Source organism: Artemia franciscana, chromosome 19 (genome assembly GCF_032884065.1).
Source record: "Artemia franciscana chromosome 19, ASM3288406v1, whole genome shotgun sequence".
In the NCBI taxonomy this organism is placed as follows: domain Eukaryota; kingdom Metazoa; phylum Arthropoda; class Branchiopoda; order Anostraca; family Artemiidae; genus Artemia; species Artemia franciscana.
The window spans coordinates 32,707,362-32,729,020 of record NC_088881.1 but is presented as its reverse complement, the minus strand read 5'-3'; the positions used below and the strand labels follow the sequence as shown (position 1 = coordinate 32,729,020).

At 34.8% G+C, this 21,659-nt stretch overlaps 1 protein-coding gene across 1 annotated transcript in view; it reads left to right on the top strand.

Moving 5' to 3' along the window:
- LOC136039582 (frizzled-4-like) overlaps window positions 1-21,659 on the top strand; it is a 59,070-nt gene that overhangs the window by 3,707 nt on the left and 33,704 nt on the right. Inside the window, exon 2 of the mRNA XM_065723437.1 lies at window positions 9,579-9,740. Within this exon, the coding sequence (XP_065579509.1) occupies window positions 9,579-9,740 (162 nt within the window). The remainder of the gene's footprint in view (window positions 1-9,578; window positions 9,741-21,659) is intronic.

The window sequence follows — 21,659 nt, the reverse complement described above, 5'->3', positions numbered from 1 at the left end:
GAGGGCTCATTCTAACGGAAATGAAAAGTTCTAGTGCCCTTTTTAAGTGACCAAAAAAATTGGAGGGCATCGAGGCCCCCTCCCACGCTCATTTTTTCCCAAAGTCAACGGATCAAAATTTTGAGATAGCCATTTTGTTTGGCATAGTCGAAAATCTTAATAACTATGTTTTTGGGGATGACTTACTCCCCCACAGTCCCTGGGGGAGGGGTTGCAAGTTACAAACTTCAACCAGTGTTTACATATAATAATGGTTATTGGGAAGTGTACAGACGTTTTCAGGGGGATTTTTTTGGTTTTGGGGGTAGGGTTGAGGGAGGGGGCTATGTGGGAGGATCTTTCCTTGGAGAAATATGCCATGGTTGAAAAAAATTCAATGAAAAGGGCGCAGGATTTTCTAGCATTACTATAAAAAAAAAACAATGAAAAAATAAACATGAAAACGTTTTTTCAAATGAAAGTAAGGAATAGCATTGAAATTTAAAACAAACAGAGATTATTACGCATATGAAGGGCTCTAAAAATACTTTTGCATAAAGAGCGAGGTATTTAGGAGGAGATAAATACCTCGCTCTTTATGCTAAAATATTTTTAGTGATTTCAACTATTTATTCAACGGCCTATTTGATTCAGGGGTCATTCTTAAAGAATTGGAACAAAACTTACGATTTAGTGTAAAGAGCGAGGTATTAACGAGGGTACAAACCCCCTCGTACACATAATAAAAATATAAGAATATAAAAGTTTGTTACGTAAGTTAATTCTTAAGTTACGTATATTTTTTACTAATAAAAACGTTCATTGAATATTAAAAGTTATAGTAGCCTTTTTAAGTAACCGAAAAATTGGAGGGCAGCTAGGCCTCCTTCCCCACCCCTTATTTCTCAAAATCGTCTGATCAAAACTAAGAGAAAGCCATTTATCCAAAAAAAAATTAATATACTAATTTCATTTCAATAATTTATGTGCGGAGAGCCAAAATCAAACATGCATTAATTCAAAAACGTTGAGAAATTAAATAAAAAAAACTAGTTTTTTAACTGAAAGTAAGGAGCGACATTAAAACTTAAAACGAACAGAAATTACTCCGTATATGAAATGAGTTGTCCCCTCCGCAATCCCTCGCTCTTTACGCTAAAGCTTTAAATTGTTTTAAAAAGTAGAATTGTGGCAAAGAGTCAAACTTTAGCGTAAAGAGCGAGGGATTGCGGAGGGGACAACTCATTTCATATACGGAGTAATTTCTGTTCGTTTTAAGTTTTTATGTCACTCCTTACTTTCAGTTAAAAAACTAGTTTTTTTTATTTAATTCTGTAAAGGGACTGATTTCAGGCATCATGCTACCAAGATCTTTATGCGAGTTCAAACCGTGCATATATAGATTTTTTTTAACCAAGTGAGAATTGCCGAAAAAGCAGAAAAAAGTGGCTAGTTTAGCTACATGGGATAATTTAAATTTTGCCATGAATACAAAAGTTACAATAGTAGTAAGTACTGCTTTCAACAATGGTCACGTCAGGTTTACTTTCTTTTGAATCAACATAAGAGCCGTTTCCAAATTAGTTTACTCGCGTGGAATTTATTAACATGATGAAAATTACGTTGCCATATAATATATATATATATATATATATATATATATATATATATATATATATATATATATATATATATATATATATATATATATATATATATACATATACATATATATATTTATTATATTTATTTCAGAAGGCCAATGGTTTAAAATAAGATATGATCTAAAGAATTACTCTGTTTCTTTTTATTAAAATTTTCTTAATCTAGAAGAAATTTATTCCGTAAAATTAAAATAGATGTTTTGACAGATCATCACAGTGGCGGTGACTGGAAGACTGGTCTCCCTTTCCGTCGTCTCGATTGGAGTAAAAAAAAAAAAAAATTAACGATCTAGATTTTTTCACATTTTAAAATTTTACTCATATGCAGATTAATAAAATATACTTATTCCGTAAAATTTACTCATATGCAGCTTAATAAAATTGGCTCTAACTCGGGCTCAAACCTGTTACTGTTTCGGCCTAGCCGTTCAGCCACCCCTCTGTGCGAAAAGGAGAAACGTATAAAAGAGGACAGACGTGCGCCAGAAGAAATAAACGAACGCCCAGAAATGACAAAATTAAGAGTCGCCCGATAAGGTCAACAGTAAAAGGCCGAATAAGGGGGGGGGGGGGGTAAAGGCAGAGTAATTTTGGGGTATATAAACCAAGGCATGTGTATATCCATGGAGACACACTAGGCCCTTGGCTCCCAAGAATCCTATATTTTCTTGAATTTCTTGGCACTTTTCACTCCAATATCAAATAGCAAGTTTCTTCTTTATTTACCTCCCCCCACACCTACTTTCGTATTACACGAGAAACACTCAAGAAGTAAAGTTTGGATGCTAATGAAATCTAACAGCTATGATGAAAATATAATATTTTAGAAACAAATTTGGGCTATATGTTTGTACCATTAGGGGTTGGGGGTAAATAAAAGTTAATATATGCAATGCCATTAGGGGATGCATAAAATGCGTAATCTAACCTAACCTAACCAAATTACTAACTAGATATTTAAATAAAATATCGCTATAATGTATTTTCCAAACGAGCCAAAGCTAATTGCCTGGTATAATGAAGTTGATTGATCATTTTCTTGTCACATACTCGCGTCATTCGCGATCCAAAATCTTGAGTGTTTCGCGTATAATATAAAAGTACCAAATATCCTGTGTATGCCCTAGACCATGGTTACTGTGTTACGTATCCCTGGGAGCAGGAATACGCGAATAGTATCAGTACAAATGCTAACAACACACCAACATTGTCAATAATATTTTCTTTACAACAGGCGACGGATATTTTCTGTAAAAAAAAAAAAAAATGTCTAAACCAAAATGGCTAAGAATTCAATAAAGTCCGATGTTTATTTAGGCAGAAGTGACTTCTTTGAAATTGTCATTATTTCAATTCAATTGGAAACAGGAAATTATTGTCATTTTCCCGTTAACCGTGAGACGTTAAATTTCCCATAATTTTTGTCAAAAGCTTACCAGCGTAATAATTACTCAGGGCATGGTTGTTGACTATATAAATACATAGCATACCACATTTTTTTTATTGTTTTTTGCTGGTAAGACAATGTCTGTGTGAATTTAAGCAAATTGGAAACACATTTTCATTATTATTCACGGGTTACATATTGTGCAATGTCTAATGAAGTAAAAGTTATTTGTGGGACTTGCAAAAAAATTGTTAATTCCGTTGTGTTGTGGTTTGGAAAACCTTAGCTTGAAGTCAATGAATTGCTTTAAATTAAAAATGTGGTTAAAGCAGTAGTAAACGAGCTATATTCGATATTACTGAAACTATTTGAACTTTTACCAAAAACTTTAAAAAGTTATAGTTCTAGTTGTTGGAATTTTAGATATTTTGGAAACCGTTCGAATTAAGAGAATAAAACTCTAAGAAGTGAATCCAGGGCCTAAAATGTACCCCGGTGAGGTGTTAACAAACTACTATTTCTTCCTTTTCCTTATTTCCGGGCAGTAGCGTAATTTCGTCAAGATATTATGGGGGGGGGGCAAAGTCTGAGCCAATTTTCCCAAATCAAGTGAAAATGACAGTGAATGCTGAAAAATGAGCCATATAGTGCCATAAAAGTACATATATGCTAAAAAAAAACTGAACCATTTCTCTGGATGCTTGAGTTATGCAGGATTATCTTACTTTTGAAAATATTTTTGAAGACACTAATTTCAGCTGGGGGAGGGGGGCGAACCGAGGTATGAGAGGGGCAGTTTTCCCCCTACCTCTTAGCAAATTATGCCCCCGTTTCTAGGGCTTAGAACATTGCATAGTCTACCTAACTAAGTTTTAACAAAAAAGGGTTTTAACCTTAATCTTTTAGTTTCAATCTTATTTTCACTGGCTCCAGTTTTTTTAAATGTAAAATTATATTATTTTTGTAAATGTATAAGTCATATCATATTTTTTTTTCATAAATTTAAGGAAAATATTTACAAAATTTAAAACCTTATAAATCAAGATTGGGTAATAGTATGGGGCTCCAAACATTTTCAGTGCGCCTCATTTAAGCGGTAGATTTATATTTATAGGATTCCATTTCTAGAACAAAAAGATTGTAAAATACCAGTCAAAAGCCAGTGCACTTTGGAGGAGGAATGAGTGGAGTTGGGTACTCCAAAATACCTTCCCAGAGTATCATCAAGACTCTAATTCCAGGGGGTGTAATTTGCTATGGGGCAGGGGAGTAACTACCCCTTCTAGACCTCAGTTTGCCTCCCCCCCCCCAGCTGAAATGTAGTTGCTTTAAAAATCTTGTCAAAACTAAAATAAGCCTCCATAATTCAAGCATCCACAGAAACGCGTCAGTTTTCTTTGGTACATCTTTTGCTCCAAATTTGCCCCCCCCCCTTCTCCAGAACTTTGACGAAATTACGCCACTGTATCCATTCCTGAAAGTTTAATTTAGCTAACTCAACTATTTTACCAGATCAACAAAAGCCCGTAATCCCGCATTTTCTCATAAATATTAAAAAAAAAAAAAATATGTTGCTAGAAGAATAATGAAATAAATGCCGTCAAAAAAAAAAAAAATGTTCTGTTACGCTGTGGTATGGAATACCAAAGCCCACTGACAATAACAGTTTACTAATACCGAGATTTAACTAGTGCAAATTTGAACCAATCACATTATTTATAGGATTTTCTAATCGATTGAAAATTGCTGATTGGCTTAAATGAGCACTAGTTAAATCTTGGGATTGGTAAAATCTCATTGTGAGAAGCTCACGATCGTTGTTTTGAATTATCAATATATGAATTATAGTTATGAATTCTAATTACAAATAATTGAAATATTGTAAAAACACAGAATCATCGCAAACATAGAGCTTTGGCTGATGTTGAACACAAACTATATAGACAAGATACGTCAAACCTGGTGCCCCTAGCCTCTTTCGAGTCTTGTCAGAATTTGCTTCCTGGTAAATTGTCCTATCCCCAGTCTAGAGGTGCTATTCCCAGGATCTTTTGGTCTGAGATTTTAGTCTGAAATAATTTTTTGCGCATTCAATAAAAAATCAAAACAATGCATGGTTGAATTTTCTGGGAGGAGAATGGTCAGTGGGGGATTTTTGTGGGGAATATTTTTTGAATATATTTAAATTTATGTAGCCCTAAGTGACAGCAAGTAGAAGTGCGATTTTGTGGGGAAGTGGGGGGGGGGGGGGATTTTTCGGCGTAACACCTCAAATTAGGTATCATTTTATCAGACCACACTGCCTTCCTATTACGAACAAATAAACGTTCAAATGGGGATAAATGCATTCATTCTGACAGCGAAAAAGATCCAAGAGTCTCAATATTTCGATCACATATGCAGCGATCCTCGTCAGTGGAAATACTGCTGATATGGTAGAAATACTTCTCAGTAGAAATTTCTTCTGATAAGGATCGCTGTATGAGTGATAGAAACATTGAGACTTTTGTACCTGTTTTCGCTGTCTAAATAAACGGATTTATCCCTGTTTGAACGTTTATTTTTTCGACAGGAATCGTTTGTGGGGGGATTTTCCTTTAATATCCCTTCTTTTAAGGCCGCAGCAAGCCCGACGAGTAACAAGGTTCCACTTAAAGGCTATGGTTTGGCTAATCGGATAAGATATGAAATTGTAAAAACTCAATTCTCTACGTACTATAAACCCGTCAGTATAAACCCAATTGAATAGACGCGCGTTTTTCAACACCCACCTGCCTCAGATGTCGCATCATATGTTCACAGAACCGTACCCAACATGTTTGGCAGACCACGATTGAGCCCTCTTTGTTGTCTAATTGTCTGCAAACTTCTTTCACGGCTTAGATAATAGTCCCATTGTTCATTGATTTCTAACGCTTCATTTGGTTCTAACAAATTTCATGTTTCCCTGAAGACATGACGTTAGTGACAGCAATTTAAGATTTTACCTCTCACCTGAACGCCCAAGGTGGTCTCAATTTGAGATGTTGTCAGTTCCTCTACTAGTAATTACGCGCTGGTAGAAAATAATAGCTTACAATTTACTGAGGTGCAATTTTTTTTATCTCAATGGAATATCATTGTCTTAACAAGAATTAAATAGAGTTGTTTTGGAAATGAGAAAAAACTATTGCTTGGGGTGCAAAGAAAAGCAATTACACTTAGCTTATTTACTTTTGCTTCTCATGTTTAACTTCGGCAAAACATAATTTTATCTATACGCGTTTTTAAATTAAAAATTTGAAGACGAATCTAGCCAAGTTTTATAGTTAAATGTGGATTTTTGATAAAGGGGGGGGGGCACCCCAAATGTTTTTTGCCAATGGTAGTCTAGGGATTAGTCTGGTGGTGTCTGTTGCTTATGTGATCGTCAAATCGTTTGGAACAAGGCAATGGAATAAAAGTAGAGCTGTTGATTGGGGCCGCTTTCTTTTTTTTTGAAAGGTGATACTAACTGATTTTGAGACAAGAAAATTTTCTGCACTAATTATTCTACTATACTCCATCCTTGCGTAATAGTTCCTCAACTATAAGAAATGTCGCTTCTGGTGATAAATCACTTTCTGAATGCCATCTAAATTATTTAATTCATTGTAATTGTGAGACTAAAATGGCAAAAGGACAGGTGCATGTTGTTCCTGTATTTTTATTGAAAAATTGAACCCCCCCCCCCGCTGGTTTAAAAAATATAATTTGCCCCCTCCCTACATCGTGATTGTGGTGTCTGACGCAACCTTGCGTAGAATTCGGTTCTTTACTAAGAAAATATCACCATTTGAAGCTAATTCAGGAATGGTAACTTTATTTTGGCTAAACTTATTGTCAAAACTTAATCGAGAAAACAGATTTACGGGAATTTGGAAAAACATCCTGAAACCCCCTCAAAAATGGTGTCGAGATAAAAAACACGCCAGTGAATCAACATAGTTAAAAACCTCAAATAGGCCTAGAGGAAAATTACAATTGTATAGGATTAAAGTGGGACAGTACCCCTGAAAAAAACGAACGCTACGCTACCTTGGAGTTAGAAGGTATTGAAATGCCCCCCCCCCCTATTGCTGGTCAATTGCTCTCCCTAGTAGAAAAACCATGTTATGGTCATCGTCGCACAGTAATGTTACTTAGGAGCATTGTGCTTGTCTTGACAAATGTTATTTTTGGTGTAGGACAAAAAGGTATGTTTTTCCACCAGTGCAGTAGATGTGTAATGTAAAGAATTATAATTGTGTTTATTAATAAAGTATCGTATCGTTGATACTCAGACTAAGGCCCAGTGCCTACGGGACAACTATTTGAGATTAGAATTGTTAACCGATTGCGCACGCAACTGTTTTGTCACCATGGCCTTGAAGTAGAGTGGGGGCCCGCTAGCCTCCAACCGTGGTCACTTGCGCTGCAGTGTTGTCCCACACATTTTCGGGAGCTATATCCCATGTTCCACAACTATATCCCACGCATTTTCGGGAGCATATATTGTCCAACTATAAACATTCTGTAAAATGCAATAAATTTTCAATCTGTTTGAGACCGTTTTTTGCTACTAAGAACAGACGAGACTTTGCATCCTTTTTCAAGTAGGTATGGACCCAATACTCCCTCTGCACCCTACAAAACCTGCACTACCCATAGTAATCAATTAAGTCTTCCTCGTCGGAACTCAAAAAGTTAACCACACTACCCTGCTCAATTATATAAACACAATTGATCCACAGTCACTCGCGCCCGTGGTCGGAGCCACGTTTCATTTTGGTTTGTAAACTGGTCGTAAACCGGCTGCAGATGAGACCAGTTTACAACCGTTGTTTTGAAACTGTTGCCCCATGAGTGCTGGGTATAAGAGTTTCATGTTGGTTCTCTGAATCATCTGCTTTAAGATGGTTACTTTTCAAACGCCTTTATTTACCTTAGTCTGAATAAGGGATCAACTCATGGAAGAAAATCAAATACTTTTTTGGCTGGTAATGCTATGCTATTGGTTATTTGCGAAGAGACAGACTCGGCTTTGATTTGGAATTATTTAAGCGAAATAGATTAGCTTGAAGAAGAATTGTTTACAAATGCGTACCTGCCTTATAAGCGCGAATGGAGGACCCCACTCTAAATCTTGAGATTCTTTTATGATTTTTACTTTTTATTTTCCGTTATTAGCAGGGATGTGGAGTCGAAGTTTTAGTAAGTTTTGGTGAATGGAGTCGGTATATTGAATATGTCTGGAGTCGAAGTCGGTTATAACTTACAAAATCAAGTTAAATGAAGCTTATAAAACAGGACTGTGGTGTCGGAAGATTAGTAAATTTTTGCTGAATGGAGTCGGAGTTGATTTTAACTTATAAAATTCAGTTAAATGAAGCTTCAAAACATGGAATCGGGAGTCGTGGAGTCGTAGTCAGAATTTTAGTAAATTTTTGCTGAATGGAGTCGGAGTTGATTTTAGCTTATAAAATTCAGTTAAATGAAGCTTCAAAACCTGGAGTCGGGAGTCGTGGAGTCGTAGTCAGAATTTTAGTAAATTTTTGCTGAATGGAGTCGGAGTTGATTTTAATTTATAGAATTCAGTTAAATGAAGCTTCAAAACATGGAATCGGGAGTCGTGGAGTCGTAGTCAGAATTTTAGTAAATTTTTGCTGAATGGAGTCGGAGTTGATTTTAACTTATAAAATTCAGTTAAATGAAGCTTCAAAACATGGAGTCGGGAGTCGTGGAGTCGTAGTCAGAATTTTAGTAAATTTTTGCTGAATGGAGTCGGAGTTGATTACAACTTATAAAATTCAGTTAAATGAAGCTTCAAAACATGGAGTCGGGAGTCATGGAGTCGTAGTAAAAACTTTGGTAAATTTTCGCTGAATGGAATTGAAATCGGTATATTGAAAATGTCTGAAGTTGGAGTCAGAGTCGGTTATAACTTATAAAATCCAGTTAAATGAATCTTTAATTAGGACTGTGGAGTTAGGAGTCGCGTAGTTGTATTCGGAGTTTAGGAAATTTCAGCTGAATGAAGTCGGGATCGCAATTGGAGTCTGTATATTGGAAATGTCTGGAATCGGAATCGGTTATGGCTTATAACCGGCTCCACAGCCCTGATTATTTGCTTAACTTGGTGTTTTTTCGCCTATTATCTTTAAACGTGTTTCATTTCAGCCCAAGTGAATTCCTATCTGTATAGATTTTTTTCCTCGTCACAAGGAGACGAAGTCAAATCGTATTATAGAAAACACATGGGTTGAGAAGCTACTTTTTAACGAAATAAAATTTGTTTCATTGGGAAAGCTGCATCTACCCACCCCTATAGAAAGATTTTAAAGGGCAGCTAAATTAAACCTTTAAGTTACCATGTATTTTTTTAATTTTATATAATAATTTATTATATTTTAATTTATTTATTTAATTAATTGTATTTTAATTAAAATGTATTATAATTTTCAACTTTGAGAGCTGACTTTCCCCGTGTTAATTCATTCTTCTTTTTTTTAGACGTTAATCAAATTGATTTTTTTTTTTTTAAATTTTAGCGTTGGATACGGTATTCGTCTTCTGGGTGGCCGCTCAGATATCAGTTGTCATATTGAGCCTCAACATGGAATAAATATTTTGACTCAGGAAGGTTTGGATCAGAGTAACTGCGCTATTGTCTTTCTTATGACCTATTTTTTTGGTATGGCGTCCTGTGCTTGGTAAGCGACAATTTTGCTATTTTAAATCCGACCAAAGATTTTTTATACTTTAAAAAGATATTATCATATCCGAAATGGAAGAGTGTATCTAATATTATAATAATTTTGTAGTTGAGCAAAAATGACGTTTTAAGCTTTAAATGAGAGTCATGAACGTTTTCTGGGTATTTTTCGGAGGGGAGTATGAAAAAACTTTATAAACGCAAGTATCAAAAATTTGTTTATATGCATTTTTGTCACGTCTCTATGGGTCGGAAGAAAGTGGGGGGGAGGGGTCCAAATCCCCTAACCCTCTCCTGGATACAGTCTTGATGGGAACAAATTCGTTTTTGAGGATGCAAATAAGACAAAATCTATAAAATTCCGGTCTTTATTCCCGGTGTTAAGAACAACCTACTTCCATGCTTTGCAAACACGACGCATTTGAAAAAAAAACCCGAAAATTTAAGAATCCAAATTTAAAAATCTGGATAGATGTCATACTTTATCTTTTTCTTAGGATTACCCACAAGAAAATGACATTGTAAAACCGTGGGAAAAAAGTGGTCCAAAACATGAAAACACACTTTGAAGCTGAGAATTTTTAGGCTCTATTTAAAGAGGGTAACTCCTCCAGATGGGGCGCATTTGGGCGCTTTTTTGAGGCAGTTGTGCATTGAATTTTTTCAAATTGGTGCTTTTTTGAGGGAAATCGTTCATTTGGTGCATTTTCAATAGAAAAATGACGCTTTCGGCTATTTTCACTTTTATGGCGGTACAATTTTAAACCATATGTCTGGCAACACTGAGCTCCTCTATATACCACTTTGCAAAAGTGTCATTCAAAATTCTTGAATTCGTATGTGGAGCCTTGTATTTTTGTCTCTTTTGAGTTTCGAAATATTGAGTTCCGAATTGTTGCGAGATCGTTTTTGTGGATTGTATGTTCGATTTTTCTGTTCTGACTAGATGTTTTTTTTCATTTTTTTCTGGGGGGGGGGGTAAATTTGTTACTTATTTAGTTTTGTCAGCTCATTAATTTTGTTTGTTGGATTTTGCCTGACTGAACTTTACTTGGACAGATTTAATAGATTTATTTTAGCTGGGCTATATTTTGGGCTGGTTGAGTTTTGCCAGACTGTTTTGCAATTCGGGCTTTGTGGGGAGTTGATTTTTTGCGGGGACGGTTTTCTATGCCAAGATCGTTTCATGTTCTGGTTGCCAAGTGAGTGGCTTGGCAATGACCCCCCTCACAAATTTTGGGAAATGCTTTGTTTTGTATTTTCAGTGAGAAATACCTTCTTTTTTTTTGGTGTGAAGCGATATTTCAGGCATTTTGGGAAAAGGTCGTAAAAATACCGAAATTGCTTCAATAGGTTTTGAAAAATATACCCCCCTCCCCGACATTTGTTTCACTACTGCTTATGATCTTATCGTTTAAACTCTATTCTCAACACAAAAAAAAGAAAAAGTCTAGAAAAAAAACTAGCATTGAAACTACCCCAAAGACCCCGAAAAGTGGTCTGCAGTATATAAAAAGTTAACTAGTTTCTCGTGAACTGATGCGATAAATCATACGCTACCCGATTTGACAGGTGGACAACACTCATTTAAACGAAACACCATCCTGGCTAGCATATATTAATAGAACATTTCCAGTACCCAAGGTGTTAGGACGGGTTTTAGAGCTAAGAGTAAAAAAGTGCTTTAAAATTCTTATAACATTAACCAACATTTGCCGCGAGACGTATTTGAAACTTAATAAGCTGCGTAAGCACAAAGGGTCTGGACATTTTAGTTTTGGATTGACTGGAATCGAAACGTGACATCTGAAACCGGTGCTGGTAATTCAAAAAGCGTTATGTTACAAGAGATAAATTTAAAGTGGACTGCAAAAAAGGGGCTTGCAGGTGTTTTGACGGTCAATATTACCTTTTTTTAACAAGTGTAATTTTCTTGGACTGAAAGTTGTGGTCTTAAATTTTAACCTAACCCCAGTGTTATCACTTGAAAACAGTGTTTACGTTTGAAGTTCTCATGAATTTTAAGCCGCCATACGAGAGGCCTTTGTAGTCTATTTTTATTATCACCTGCAAGCTTTGGATACGAGAGATCGCACACACTGGAGCTATAATTGTGGGGGAGGGGGGCTTTTGTCCCCCAATGGATTAAACAGAATATTTTGGTTCTTATCTCTTATAGCCACCGCACTCAAGTTCTTCGTTTGGCAGAACCGGTTTCTTTCTGTATTTCAGTATGTACTCGGTGATAATCAGCTTAGCGTGAGAGAGTGTATATACACTACAACGTAGGCATAATTTAATTAAATATTTTAGTTGGTATTTTGGTTCTATAAGGTTAGAGACCATTTACTATAGTGCGTTCTGGGGAGCCTGTTTTCTATAATTCTTTGTTGTTGTTTCCATAATTTTGTTACTAAAGTATTTCATTTTCATCATGCTTAGGTATATTTCACTAGGATTAACCTAACTTCACTTCTTGAGTGTGGTGGCTATAAGAGATAATTACCAATGTTTTTGTGGTATTTTTGTTTAAAAAAAAAAACGCCTTTTTTATTCTGTCATCTGACCGTCTTAATTTTAAAAGTCATCTGATCATCTTAAAATTGTTAAGCACACATTGATCTTTAAACGGGGTCTGGCTTGTTCTCCCGCCCGTAAGAAAAATTTCCCCTTATTGTAAAATTGAGCAGCCACGAAGATTGTATGATATATATAAATAATGAAGGAAAAAAGGAATTCTTGAATAATCTACATATTCCAAATACAGATAGAATATGAGCTGTAGAACACCCTATAGTATTTATTTTTACATTTCTATTTTATTTCTTTGTCCGTGTTTCTGCAAAAAAAAAAAAAAAAAAAAAAAAAAAAATCATAGATGAATTTGAACTTACAGCCGTAAGTCCTTGGGCCAAGGAGAGTAATGAATAAAAATTATTCAAAGGATTTGTCTCTTTGATTGGTCTGAAACTTTGGGCTATGGGGACCATAATGCAGAAGGAAAATAAGCATTATTGCTGCCCCTCAAAATGCACTTTTCCGCCCACTTCAAATAGAGAGGGCTATCTTTGATGCTTGAGAGGGGGCTAATTCAATTAGGAATCGAAAGTTCTAGTGCCTTTTTTAAAGGCAAAACGCTGCTGGGGAGGGCAATCAGTCCTCTCTCAGCTTTTCTGCTCTAACCTCTATGATTACGAATCAAAATTTTGAGATATTTATATCTTTCAAAAACTTCGAAATGTTTAATAAGTTTGCCCTCGGGGTTAACATAGCCACCATAGCCCCAGTGTTAACTAACAAATAAACTTCAAATAAAATACAAATTTGAAAATAAATACTGAAGAACACCAGGGGGTTGGCGACTCTTTTTGGTTCCTGGTCAAAATCAACCACGATGTGAGTCAGTGATATTTTAATTTTTATACAGACTTTTAGTGAATGATAAGAAAATTACATGAAGAAAATAATTACAGTGTACTTTTAAACTTTAATTTTTATTGTAAAAAATAAAAATTTCTATAAAACATATTCTCCCTATAGTTAGGAATTTAGATAGAATGCTCGAGAATTCTTTATTATTTTTATTTGGCATTCTTTCTCTTTAGCGTCTTAGTTTTATGTGTTAGGGAAGTTTTCCTCGGGGGAAGGGGTTAATTCTAGCACCTTTCATTAAATTCTACTAAAAAGAAAACAAGTGATTGCTATCCTATATTTTCGTGATAAAGAGCGTGCATTAATTCCATTGGTTGTTTCTATAACGTATTTAAGTAAGCCAATCATGAAAATGAAGATAATGAATATATATTTCATGAAAATGAATATATATATATATATATATATATATATATATATATATATATATATATATATATATATATATATATATATATAATATATATATATATATCATGAAAAGAGAAATCACCAATGCTACAGCACAAACACAAAAAAAAAAAAAAAAAAAAGAGACAGAAGGAGAAAAGGAAGACTGTTTTCCTAAATTGTGATTAATATAGACCAGCACTTGAATGAGGCCTTAACCCTACTCATCCATACAATCACATAGGTCAAACAGCATAGCCACACACAATCAACCATAAAGAATAATCCATGGACAGGCAGTCATGTCGTCAATAAGTATAAGTCGTCATTTACCAAACAATAGAAAAAATAATATAGACAAATAATTCAGAGGCAACACCCAACATAAGGGCTCATCAGGAGAATACACTGGCCTATATAGGGTTTCGCCACTCTAAATTCTCTACCCAGCACAGTGTTGTGGCTACCACAGAATATCCATGGCATCCCCGCGTCAGGTATCACCCCCAAAATACATGCCTATGAAAAAAAAACAGCAAATGTAAAACAACCAAGTAAAACCAAAACAAGCTTATCCTGTTAATATATCCCTCCCTTTAGCAGCAATAGGTAAACTAAATATTATAAATTTTACCAAATCACAAATATTAACACATTGCAAAAAACCTGAATGAACTAAACAATTATAGAATTCATCTTTACCATGTGGCTAATTTTTTAGAAAATCCGCTCAATTAGAAACACAATTCAAAATAAATGGCGCTGTGACAACATTTCTCGAACCTCCGAAATTAGTTAAAAATTTCTTTAAGTATTTCTAGATAATTCTTTTGATATTTATTTTAAAGTTCGTTATAATGAAAACTAAATTTTTTAAATTGCCAAGTTAATTTATTTGCAGAAAAACCTCTTGATATCAATTTTTGGCTTAAGATTTTACATCTATTTTTAAAATCAATATAATTACTACAAATCCTTGCATAACGAAGTAACTGTAACTTCGCCTTTAAAAAAAAGGCTCTTTTTTAAAACTCCGCCTCTTTCGTCAGAAATAAAGCCGGTAGAAACAGTGACACGTATTTAATTCACAACAATTTTACGAATTAACTTACTGTTTTTCTGCAGAGCTATTTTTAGAGGTGCATACAAAAATAAATTACAACCTCAAAAATCCTTCTTAAAAATTCCTAACTGGCCAGGAAAAACAATATAGCTTTCGGCTGACAATCACAATGAAAATGCTTTAAATTAAAGGCGGGAGTTTCTGGCTTTCAACTTTCGGTTTTAAACAAAGAATCGGAGGCATTTGGTTGATCTCAAAAACTTCTGGATTTCCGAGCCGGAGTGCTTTTACAAGAGAGATCTGTTCCATTTTGCGGAGAATATGTAAACACAAGACAAGCATGTGCTGTTAGTTCAACTCCAAACAAATCCTCAATGTTTATATACATTAAGTAGAAATATTTTCTAAAATGTCTACTGTTTGCTTTTTTATTAGACAATTAAATGTGACAAAATACACTTGGCGTTGGTGAGATGTACACCTGTTGGCGAAAAGTGGGTCGTCCCCTCAGAAAAAAAAACACGTTAAAGAATAAGAAACGTTGAAGTTATCCCACTTCTGTGAGATAACTATATATAATAATAATAATAATAATTTATTCCAGAAAAAGCCCGTGGGCCATAGGAAAATTACATAACAAAAAACAAACGACAAATTAACTAAATTAAATTAATACTATTTAAAGAAAACGCTCCCGATGTGCCGCTGCAATCCTTACAAATCTTGCTATCCTTTTAATACTCAGGAAGTTTGTCTCTTTCATTATATCTACCATCCATATCTCATTCAATTTTTCTTTACCATACATCTTTCGCCTCCAATCATTCAATTCGACACATTCACACAAAAAATGTATTAAACTTTCATCCTGAGATCCACACATAGGACAAGCAATAGATTCTACCTTCTCTTCTCTTCTCCCTTGATACTTTCTTTTCTCTTTCATTCTTTTCTTTTTATATTCTGCCTAGAGATATGGAATATCCAAAATCGTGTTGAAACCAGGCCGTGGATTTTATTTATATATTTACACGATTTTTTTGCTCATGGCTCTAGATTTGGCGATAATTGTGGAATTGTCAGCAGCCTTGTTCTGCAACGAAGATTTTATTTTTACTTTCTAGTCAAATTCAGAAATTGTGAGACTTGTTTTGAGGTTTGGGCATGATGAAATTTTTAAAAAATCTCTATGGTATTTATACCTTTTTTAACAATTAAATGTGCAGATGGGATACGGTAAACTACATAAGGGGGGTAACCCACTTTCAGAAATATCCTGTGGCGCGTGAAAGAGAAAATTGCTTCTATGTTGTCATTGAAGTAACTCTAATAGTTTCTTTTCCGTAGGTGGATTAGTTGCAACAATTGTATTTATTAATATTGGTGGTGGTTTTATTTGTTTTTAGTTCAGTGTTTTTTTTTTATCTTTGTTTATCTTTTGCCGAGGACGCCTACTTATCATACAGGCGAAATATCCGCGTTGTTTTAGTTTTTCATCTTTTCTCTCTACTGGCCGCAGTCTCGTTTGAGGTTTTTTCACTGAGTTTCATACCTCTTTGTTGTTTATTGTCATGGCTGGCCAGTTCGGCTTAAGAACTTTGATTTAGTGATTTTTAAGGTAATGATAAGACATCTTTAGAAATGGTGATAAATCGCTATGGGTAGCAACTCTGGACCTGTGCGATTGGTCTATCAGTATGCAGGCATTTTTAGTTTTTTGTTTGTGCTAAATACTTAGCATTTTTTTATATTTATATTTCATTTATGTATATATATATATATATATATATATATATATATATTATATTTCACAATTCTTAGTTTCTTATTACAAAATCGTTATAGATATGTGGTAATACATCACTTTTGGCATATTTACAATTTGTTACCGTTATTATCAATATCTGCAAGACACACTCTTGTGTTTTTAAACACAAAATAATGCCAATTGTAAAAACAATTATTTGGCCATTTTTTCAGTTTTTTCGTGTTTTTACCTCTTGATCAACGGCCATTATAGACATACTTGTTAACGCACCTACTTTTGCTATGGTCCGGGTGGGAGGGGGCACAACTGTGGAAAGGGTACTTAAAATAGATTAGGTGGATAATAGCGACGAAGATCACACTGCCTTTCCATAACAAACAAATACGAAGTAGAAACAAAAAGGAAAATCTTTTCAAGACAGTGGAAATCAGTTCTGCGAAATTTCGGCCCTATGTCCAAAGGGCCGTCTTCAGCACAATACGAGAGAGACAATATGTATATATAAATAAACTTACGTTAAATCGTGAGAATTAAAACTAATAATGTTTTTTAAAACTTTTTTAAAAACAGCCTTTGCATCCTTACTTCAACGAAGTTCAACCAGGACTGACAAAAAGAACGAAGTGAGAATATAAATTCATTCAAACTAAAAAGAACAAAGTGATTAAATGCAATTTCTCGGGGCCAACCTTGCATTTTTAGCAGACTCTCTCAAAGGCCTTTTCGTATCTAGTTCAATACTATTATAAATCGGTTTAGTAAAATATTTTGTTAGATCATTCTTAATCAATTAAATTTGAGTATAAAGAATTTATGGAGTATTTATAATAGAACTAGCTACGAAAAGGCCTTTGAGACAGTCTGCTAAAAATGCAAGGTTGGCTCTGAGAAATTGCATTTAATCACTTTGTCCTCTTTAGTTTGAATGAGTTTATATTCTCACTTCATTCTTTTTGTCAGTCCTGGTTGAACTTCGTTGAAGTAAGGATGTTAAGGCTGTTTTTAAAAAAGTTTAAAAAAAACATCATTAGTTTTAATTCTCACAATTTAATGTAAGTTTATCTATATATACATATTTTCTCTCTCGTTCTCGTATTGTGCTGAAGACGGCCCTTGGACATAGGGCCGAAATATTCACAGAACCGATTTCCATTGTCTTGAAAAGATTTCCCTATTGTTTCTATTTTGTATTTGTTTGAGATTAGGTGAATGATATAGTAAGTTATAGGTAATTAATACAAATCGAAGATTTTAGGAGAGGGGTACGCTCAATTCTTATAAGTGCCTAATTATGGACGAAATAAATCTGTTTTGTGTTTTATGCCAAATAAAACACACTTGTAAGAGATTCATAGTCTAAATCAGAGTAAAACTACGATATATCTCAAAATACGTACTTGCATGACGGCTCCACCGCAAGAGGCTGCTTTTCAGTGTTCAAAGGATCTTAGGGGGGTAACTATTCTCAAGCTTGTTCGGAGGAGCATTGCCAGTGCGCCTTGTCTTGTCCATTTATTTCTAAAACTAACTCTTCTTAAACTAAAAGACATGATTATCTTAGTCTGGCGGTTTTGGCCTCTCTTGCGCCCGGGGCAATTTCTTGATTATCGCCCTTTCCCTGTTTCTCTCAAAATTTCCAGGCAATATCTGACAAAAAATTTCATTTATTAACAAAATTGTTAGTTTATTCATTAATTATTAATTATTTTTAATTTATTTTACTAATTGATTAATTATTCATTAATTATTTTCATTTATTAACTGCGCCTTCTGCTTCTGTCAATAAAAATGAAATTTCAAAAATCAAAAAAATTATTATAACCGTTAAATTCTTTATTTGAAATTTTGCGCCCCTAAAGTTCCTAAGCCCGCGGCAAGTGCCCCCCCCCCCAACTAAAACCGTTACAATCTTAATTCACGTGTAACATAAAATTTGTAACAATAGTTCGGCTTTGCGGTGAAATGTGTAACCCCTCCCCTGTGGAATATATCAGTACCCCTTGGAAATTAAATCCTGCTAAGTTCCTATGTCCTTAATAGACATTTAAATGTGTTCAATCCTTTATGTGCTTGAACAGAGGAAGGTATTCAATCACTTTCTCATTAAAATACCAGACTTGCAGATAAATTCCAGGGAGGATTGTTTGCATTTTGGAAAGCTGCCCTTTTTTTAAAAACAGATAGAGAAAAATTAATGTTGGCGCCAAAACCTTTTTCATTTAACCACTAATAGATTATAAATACTGATAAGTGAGAATGTTGAGTAAATATTTTGTTGTTCTGTAGATAAGGCTGGTTTGTATAGCTGTACCAGGTGTTGAGAAATGTGTCTACGTTGCGTCTTCTGGTGTTTTACGAACATACGGAAAGTTAATCAGCCAATGGAAATGCAAAGTAGTTTTTTCAACAGAGACTTCGGGTTTTTAATTGGTGGATTCATTTGACGTTTTATCCGTTAAACACCAAACTAAAAACGCGGCTTAAAACAACTTCTCTAAGCATAACCAAAGAATTGTATTTTTAAATACAATTTTATTACTATATTTTTATGGTAAAAATATAAAAGATGGCAAAAAAATAAAAGAAATTAAAAAAATGATAAATAAATAAAAGATGACAATTACAGTTGTTCAAAATGCCAAGTTGGGATCATCAGTCCCTATGGATTGTCTGACGCTCCCCCTCGCCTCTTCAAAAGGCATCTTCAAAAGTTCATGCAGGCATGAACTTGTTTCAGGAGAAAATATAGATTCATCAGGACAAATAAATTATGAGAAAGATTTGTGTGGTTATAAGAATCTATGAGAAATAGATCAGGGTGGGAGAGGAGCGTCCCTTGCTCTGTTGGCCTCAGGTAGCTTGATGCTGAAGTAACTTGTGGATACAGTACTAGATGGCCAATTTATCAGTCGTCGGTTTTAGCTCGAGGGAGGGGGTCAAACCAGGCAAACCTCGCTATTGGATATGACCCTGGAAACCACCATTCGACATAGCAGGAACCATATTATTTATTTGTACTAGTAGTATTTTTATGACCCATTTATCAGTCGGAGATTTATAGTTTGAGGGGGGGTCAAACCTCCCCCTTGGATATGACCGTGGAAACCACCATTTGACATAGCAGGAACTGTATTATTTATTTGTTGCGTATCTAGTGGAAAAATTTTGACAATGCTCATATTTTGCTTTAATTTGTTACGCTGATTTAGGATGTCGTGCATGCAAATGTGTTTCAACTGTCACAACCCCTCCGTAGTGATAATTATTCTGCCGTCAATAAGCAAAAGTTTTAAACCCCCACATAAAAAAAAAGTTTATAAACAACGCACACCAGCTGGTCAATCAAACCCCATCTGCTTAAGTTTCTTCTATGAAACGGAATTCGAATCTTTGTTCTCGCTTTCCCTCTTACATTCACACTTAAAAAACGTGTCAAGGAATGCGTCCGCCGATTCTATGGCTTTCCACTTCCGTTTATCTCACTCCTTTTATGAAATGAACCCTTATAAAACTGAGAAATAAGAGATAGGTTCTCACTCCCACGTAACTTGATCCCATTGATCTGGGCTGAAACCCTTTATCCTCTTAGGGTTATTACTATCATTTATGAAAGTGGAAACCTAATGAGGTCATTTTAGAAATAAGGCTTAAGCAAAGGCATTGGTGAAATATTTGGCTGAGTCCACTGTAGAGAGATGTAACTCTCTCTCTCCAGCGGATGAGTGCATCAAAGAAGTATATACATGGGTATTGCAATGCTAATAAAGCCATGTACAAGAACCAAAGAAGTAGTCCTAGGTATTTTTTTGGGAAAGAAACCAGAAAGTGAAATGTGACAACGTACCTGAAAATAAAGGGGTAGAGTGTTTGTTGCGGGAGAATCGTTTCCGCCAAGGTTGGTCAAAAACCTTTCGACCAAAAGTTGAAAAATGTATATTTATAATGCAATTGTTTTCAAACCCCTCCAAAAATTCTTCTGGTATTTACTCATAGCTTTTTCTGTGTCTACCAGGTTTTACCCCCTCCCCCCGAAATTTTCGTCCGACACGTAAAAAAGTAACAAAAATGCATATAAGACAATTTTTTAATGGGTTTCTTAGTTTTTCGTACCCCCTCCCCGCCGAAAAAATGCTCCTTTCCTATACATAAATATCACTTAGGCAAGTCCATTGCTCGTCTAGGTTCATATCTGTTATTATCAGACCCATATGTATTCTCTTTTCTCATGCTTTGTTTAGTGTTGTAGATTTGGTATGTCAAATCGTTCGATAAAATAGCTAAAGCTTTGTACCCCAGGACAAAAATCTTCGAAATGGTGGCATATAAATCACCAATCCATAGAACATTTTAGATTGCTTTATGGTATAAGTGACTGTCTCTACCCGTGTGCCAACCCTGCCAGCGATAAATTGCGATGATAATACCCGACAAATATTTAGGCTGTCTTATCTGGAAGACAGATGTCATTTAAGGAAAGATTTATCGAGTAGTACTAAACTGAAATAAGCATCTGGGCATTTCAGAGAAGAAGAAAAAATAAATGAGGAGATTAGACTCGGAGTTTAGCCGTGACTAACATTTCTAAATGGCAATAACACAGCATTTCCACGTTAAGGTTTCCACAGCCCAGATCCAGAAGGGACAAGGGAGTTTTACAGACCAGAATCAAACAGTTCGTGGTAACGAACTGTAGTAAGGAGTGATTCGGCTCAATAGTAACCGAAACTCTAAAAAATGGAATTTTGATACCAATAGTTACATCAAAAGAATCATTCTAATGTTGATTTTAAATATATAAGTTTCATCAAGTTTAGTCTTATTCATCAAAAGTTAGGAGCCTGAGAAAATTTGCCTTATTTTAGAAAATAGGGGGAACCTCCCCCCCTAAAAGTCATACAATCTTAACGAAAATCACACCATCAGATTCAGCGTATCAGAAAACCCTATTTTTTTGTGGTTTTAAAAAGTAGAGTTGTGACAAAGAGTCAAAGTTTAGCGTAAAGAGCGAAGTGTTGAGGAGGGGACAATCCTTTTACTATACGGAACAATTTCTATTCGTTTTCAGTTTTAATGTCGCTCCTTACTTTCAGTTAAAAAAAAAAAACTTGTTTTTTTTATTTAATATCCTCAAGATGTCGAGGTGCCCAATAGAGACCGGATTGTTTTGGATGGGATTTCAAGCTTTTGTTCTTCGACTTTATCGTTTATGATAATATTTTTACATATAACGAATCTATCTACATATATTTAAAATCTATTTCTCG